The sequence below is a fragment of the Mus pahari genome, chromosome 13 (assembly GCF_900095145.1).
Source record: "Mus pahari chromosome 13, PAHARI_EIJ_v1.1, whole genome shotgun sequence".
Taxonomy (NCBI): domain Eukaryota; kingdom Metazoa; phylum Chordata; class Mammalia; order Rodentia; family Muridae; genus Mus; species Mus pahari.
Window position 1 is genome coordinate 22,922,677 of NC_034602.1, and position 6,725 is coordinate 22,929,401.

Sequence of the window (6,725 nt, forward strand, 5' to 3'; positions counted from 1 at the left end):
AAAAAAAAAAAAAGTCAATATGTAGTGCCAGGCATGATGGCTCACACCTTTAATCCCAGCACTTGGGAGGCAGAGGCAGGCGAATTTCTGAGTTCGAGGTCAGCCTGGTCTACAGAGTGAGTTCCAGGACTGCCAGGGCTACATAGAAAAACCCTGTCTCAAAAAACAAAAAACAAACAAACAAAAAACAAAAACAAAAAAAAAGTCAATATGTTCTAGGTATTTAAATTTGGAGTTTTGACCTAGTGGTGGTGGCTCACACCTTAATCCCAGGACTTGGAGACAGATGCAGGTGGATCTCTGAGTTGGAGACCAGCCTAGTCTACAGAAACACTGTCTTGGAAAAACAAAAACAGGGGCTGGTGAGATGGCTCAGCGGTTAAGAGCACTGACTGCTCTTTCAAAGGTCCTGAGTTCAAATCCCAGAAACCACATGGTGGCTCACAACCATCCGTAACAAGATCTGATGCCCTCTTATGGAGTATATGAAGACAGCTACAGTGTACTTACATATAATAAATAAGTAAATCTTAAAAAAAAAAAAAAAAGAAAGAAAGAAAGAAAGAAAGAAAGAAAGAGAAAGACAAAACAAAAAAAAAAAATTGCAGTTTTGTTGTTTAGTAGAGGTAGAATTGCAAACCCTAATCCAAGAGTGTATGTCAGGGGAATCATCCCTCAGTCCTGGCTTTCCCCAGAACCCTTTGGCGAGCTTTTACAGCATCCTTGCTGCAGGTATGCGTCAGGTATGGTTGTTCACCCTAGACCAGCGGGATGCCCAAGGCAAGGCACTGTGTGGTTCTGAAGCTTGCCCAGTAGTTGACTCAGATATATGATATTGTCTGTGCTCTCCTTAAATGAGCGTTCTCTGTGCAGTTCTTTTTGTCGTTTGTGTCAGAGATGTGACAGTGTCAGTACAGCTGATGCATGCAAAGACAGAGAACAAATCAGTGTTAGCTAGACAGGCTAGGGAACTGTAATCCCAAATTACGGAGACGAAAGCAGGAGAAATGCCAGCCTCAGCTCCAAAGATTGACCCTGTGTCCCAAAACAAAGCAACGGTGCACAGTAGTGGCTGACTGGAACATTGCCGTCTCTTGACATGTGAGGAGGGACACGGCTTAGTTGATAGAGTACTTACTTACCTAGCATTCACGAAGCCCTCCCTATGTTCAATCCCAAGTACCACATGAATTGGGAGTGGTGGTATAACCTATAGCTCTTGCTCTTGGAGATGGAGACCAGAGTGGTTAGAAAGAAGTTCCTTGTCATCCCTGACTACATAGCAAATTCAAGACCAGCCTGGGAAAACAACAGCAAAAAGAAAAAAGTGTTCTACTACAGAATAAAAGGCTTCTGGCTTATTGCTTATAACTCTTAGGACTCACATTTGAAACAGTTTCAGTGCAGGTAGGTGTGATGGCACGTAATGATAATCCTCAAGCTTGGGAGGTGGGACCAGGAGGCCAGAAGTTCAAGGCCATCCTTCCATGCACAGCCCTTTTGTTTTTCTGAGTGTTAAGTTCCAACTGGGGGTCTGGAGAGATGGCTCAGTGGCTAAGAGCACTGACTGTTCTTCTAGAGGTCCTGAGTTCAATTCCCAGCAACCACATGGTGGTTCACAACCATCTGTAATGAGATCTGATGCCCTTTTCTGGTGTGTCTGAAGATAGCGATGGTGTACTTACATATGTTCAAAAAATAAATAAATAAAAATTAAGCCGGGCGTGGTGGCACACGCCTTTAATCCCAGCACTCGGGAGGCAGAGGCAGGCGGATTTCTGAGTTTAAGGCCAGCCTGGTCTACAAAGTGAGCTCCAGGACAGCCAGGACTACATAGAGAAGCCCTGTCTCGAAAAGACAAAAAAAAAAAAAAAAAAAAATTTAAAGTTCCAATTGTTAAGGAAACCAAGCTTATTAAATTGTCTATATAGACAGCAAAGAAGGACTACGTAAATATATCAGAATGTATGACTTCTAAATGCTCACACTTAGAGTCTTGGCTGATCCTTTGATTTTTTTTGTACCAGGCTAATGGCAGGCACATGTCTTTAATCCCAGCACCCAGGAGGCTGAGACAGAAAGGTCACTGAGTTCATGGCCAGGCTGTGTATGGAAGGATGCACTGACTTTTTGCATGTTTCTCTGTGTTTGTGCAGGTAATGCATATGAGGGAGTCAGGAAGAGGATTTTAGTGTCATGGACAGTGAGTGACACAGGAAAAACTGGGTTCCATACAGATACTAGACAAGTCCTTCTCCTGCATTTGGAGACCTAATTGTGTTACTCTGTATGCATTGTAGGTGTTGGAGTTAGCAGGGAATGCATCCAAGGATCTCAAAGTGAAGCGCATCACTCCACGGCACTTACAGCTTGCAATCCGAGGTGATGAAGAGTTGGACTCACTTATCAAGGCTACCATAGCCGGGGGCGGTATGTATTATTAAGCCTAGATTGTTTCTAACTAACGGTCCTCTGTGTTTGAATGGTTAACTAGAAACCATATGATTTAAACTCCACAAGTGCTAAGGGTACTACAGTTCTGTTGGTGGTGTTTGGGTGTTCCTAGGTCCTCATAAATGCTACAGGTAAACACTCTAATTGAGTACCACTCTGGGTCCTCTCTGCTCCTTGCCATAGTGATCTGAGTAAATATTTGTTCTCCTGTCCTGTGTAGTGCTATTTTTATTTTAGCTTGTTCTTTAAATGATGCGATACTTCAAACCTAAGGTTTAAAATATTTCCCCATATGTTTGAACTATGCTAGAGAACTGCCATGACCCTGAGCAGTTGCCTAATGTGGTAGACGTGGCAGGACTGAGATAGCTCTGTGTTGGGAATCTGTTGAGGTGTGAGGTGAGTTGGTAGTTCAGCTGTTTTGAGCATACCTTACAGATGTCATGGCTGTAGTTGGCCTTGTCTGCTGTTCCTGTAGAAGGGAGGGTTCACAGGCTCCTGTAGGATCCAAATGAGAAGGGTCTTAAATAAGTTCCTTCCTTGGTATAATCGCTTTTTTACTTTAGCTTTAAAGCTTTAAGATTTAAAGGATGTTATTAAAATAACAACTCATACTCATTGTGTTGTAGGCGTGATCCCACACATCCACAAGTCCCTGATTGGAAAGAAGGGGCAGCAGAAAACTGCTTAGGACGTGAGTCGCTGGCCTGCTCTCCTCGGTCTGTAACGGGGCAGAGGGCACTAGTGTGGTGTGTGCAAAAGCATAGATGGTTGCTGTAGACAAGATAAAGGACACATTTGTATGTTTTTAGACTCTCGAAGTTTGATAAGTCCCTTTCCCTGTGGTCACAGTCATGTGTTGATTGACCAGGTTCCTCCCTTGTGTTTTATACAAAAATAGAATTGATAAAACATTTTTTACAAAAGTACTGTGTCTCAGTATGTCTTCATGATGTGTTAGAAATACTTTGTTCACACCTGGGCAGGGCCGTGTGGCCTGCATCCCCAAGTGTTTGGGAGGTGTGGGCAGGACCTTCAGAATCCACATTGACCTTTGCCTACATTCCAAGTTCTACCACAACCTGGACTACAAGAGACTGTCTCAAAAGAAAAAAATATATTCTCTTCAGACATTGACATTTTAAGATGCAAATTAGTTATTCAGAATAATCTTAAAGCAAAAATTGGAATGTAGTGTACCTTGATTGGTACAGTATTAGATTGAATCTCAGATACAGTTTTTAGAAATATATATTTATGTATTAGTGTATACAGTGTTCTGCCTGCCTATATGCCTGCAGGCCATAAGAAAGCACCAGATCTCACTACAGATGGCTGTGAGCCACCATGTGGTTGCTGGGAATTGAACTCAGGACTTCTGAAAGAGCAGCCAGTTCTTAACCTCTAAGCCATCTCTCCAGCCCTTCTCATGGAATGTTATTACCCCACTTTATGGGCATGCTGCCCATTGTCCACAGGAATTAATGATCTGCTGAAAAGGCAATTGAGCTGGTAGATGGGACAGTGGAGTTAGGACACAAACCTAGGTCTTTCTGGCTTCAGAGTGCACACCCTGACCTAGAAGTGATGCTACTAAATCAGACTTTTCTGATTGGGTCCTGGAATTTTAACTTTTTGTGGCCACTCATCGATCCCACTAACCTGCAGTAACTTGTAGTCTTTATGATGTCTGAGTAGCTACAAGATGTAAGTTAATTCACTAGTAAATTCGACAGTCAAAATTTTATTTTTCTTCAATATGTCTTTGTGAGAAATTGATGTTTTATAATATAACAATATCAAAACAATTCATTTTTGAAGAAATATTTTATTATGGAAATTCTGACAAATGCACAGAAATAAAGAGACTAGCACTAGTGTGACAAAGCCATGTGTCCTGGTCCTGCAAATTAGTTTTTGTGGTCAATTTTAACCGCGTCCCCACCTGCCACCAGCCAGTGAATTGCTCTGAGTACTGTGACAGTCTTCACATCAGTGTATTAGACAGACTTACCACACTGAAGACAGCTGACGTGGTTTGGTTTGGTTTGGTTTTGTTATTTTAATTAATTAACTTATGTATATGAGTACACTGTCGCTATCTTCAGACACACCAGAAGAGGGCATCTAATCTCGTTACAGGTAGTTGGGAGCCACCATGTGGTTGCTGGGAATTGAACTCTGGACCTCTAGAAAAGCAGTCAGTGCTCTTAACCATTGAGCCATATCTCTAGCCTAAGCTGACAGTTTTATTACCAAGTACCAGTGAAATTTTTATAGTTTGTTGGAATTAAAATCTAGACAAGTTTGGGCTGGAGAGATGGCTCAGAGGTTAAGAGCACTGGTTGCTCTTTCAGAGATCCTGAGTTCAGTTTCCAGCATCCACATGGTTGCTCACAACCATCTGTAGTGGAATCACATTTCCTCTTCTGGCATGCAGCCATACATGTATGTGGGTGTTTTATCTGCATGTATATCTCTCTGTATTCCAGAAGAGACCATGTGATCCCATGAGACTACAAGTTACAGGCAGTTGTAAGCCACTGTGTGGGTACTAAAAATTGAACTCAGGACCTCTGAAAGAGCAGTCAGTGCTCTCAAACTCTGAGCCATCTCGCCAGCCCACATTTTCTTAGTTTAAGTTGATTTGTTTGGTAACCTATAGGTTACTATACGTTTATTTTTCTTGTTTATTTCTTGTTTATTTTTCTTTTCTAAATTTTTGAAGAAACTGAGTTCTGTAGATTTGTTACTGAATACATTCCAGTGTGTGTAGAGACCAGAGGTCAGCATCAGGTGATTTCCCCAGCCACACCCTATCTTACCTTTGAGGCACTTGAACCTGGAACTTGCCCATCAGCTAGACCGGTTAGCCAGTGAACTCTGGAAATCTGTCTGGCTCCATCTTCATGTGCTGGGTTGCTACAGATGTGTACTGCTGTGCATTGCTTTTTTTTTAGTACTTTAAAATTTGAGTATGTTTGTGTGTGCCTGCCACAGTGCATGTGCGCAGGTTACAGGACAACCTTCAGTGAGTTCTTGCCACCCTTATGTGGGTTCTTGGAACAAACTGGGGTCATTAGACTTACAAGGCATGTTTTTCCCTTCTGAGCCATCTTACAGTCCCTGTACTATGGCATCTGCGCAAGTACTGGGTATCCAAACCCAAATCCTCATGCTAACATAGCAGGCACTTCCAGTGGAACCACCTCTCTAGACCCATGCTCTTATTTTAACCTGTCAGATCTAGAAGGTAGTATTTTGTTCTGTTAAGGTTGATGCTGCGGCTGGAAAGATGGCTCTGTAGCTCAGAGCACTGCCTGCCCAAACAGAGGACCTGGACTCAACTCCCAGCACCCATGTGGATGCTCATAGTTACTGTAACTCCAGCTCCTCAGCATCTTCGGATACCAGGCACACAAGTAGTGAACATACATACATACAGGCAGAATACCTATACACACAAAAATATGACAGACAGACAGACAGACAGACAGACAGACAGACAGACAGACAGACAGACAGACAGAGACAGAGAATGTGTCCAAGAGTGGCAGTGCATTCCTTTAATCCTGGCAGGCAGATCTCTAGTGAGTTCAAAAGCTGCCTGGTCTACATCTCAAGTTTCAAGGAAGCCAGGGGCTATAAGAAGGACCTTGTCTCAAAACAACAACAACAACCACTTGCTGCTCCTGAAGGACCCAAGTTCCATACTCAGCTCTCACATTGTGCAGCCTGCGACGGCCTGTGATATACTCCAGGATCCATAGCTATTTTCTGGCCTCCATAGCTACCTGCATACACATGGCAGACAAACAGAAAGAAATTTGTTTAAACTTTGAAAGAAAAGGATTGGTGGCTGGGTGTAGTAGCAGACATCTTTAATCCCAGCACCTGGTCAGCAGGCAGATGCAGGCAGACCTCTCTGAGTTTGATGCCAGCCTGGTCTATAGAGTGAATTCCGGGCCAGACAAGGACATAGACCCTATTTCAAAAAACAAAAGATGGGCTGGAGAGACCACTCAGCAGTTAAGAGCACTGACTGCTCTTCCGAAAGTCCTGAGTTCAAAACCCAGCAACCACATGGTGGCTCATAACCATCCGTAACAAGATCTGACTCCCTCTTCTGGAGTGTCTGAAGACAGCTACAGTGTACTTACATATAATAAATAAATAAAATCTTTGAAAGAAAACAAAAACAAACAAAGAGAAAATACGGATTCAGGCCAACATCTTGAACATGCCAAAAACCATCAGGTGAGAGGTGGTTT

General features: G+C 42.8%; 1 protein-coding gene across 2 annotated transcripts in view; it reads left to right on the top strand.

Moving 5' to 3' along the window:
• Window positions 1–4,345, top strand: part of LOC110330450 (histone H2A.V) — a 20,754-nt gene extending 16,409 nt beyond the window's left edge. For both annotated transcript variants that reach the window (XM_021210555.2, XM_021210556.2), the window contains 2 exons: window positions 2,301–2,430; window positions 3,084–4,345. In XM_021210555.2, the coding sequence (XP_021066214.1) occupies window positions 2,301–2,430; window positions 3,084–3,145 (192 nt within the window). In that variant the 3' untranslated portion in view covers window positions 3,146–4,345. The remainder of the gene's footprint in view (window positions 1–2,300; window positions 2,431–3,083) is intronic.
• Window positions 4,346–6,725: the final 2,380 nt, after the last annotated feature.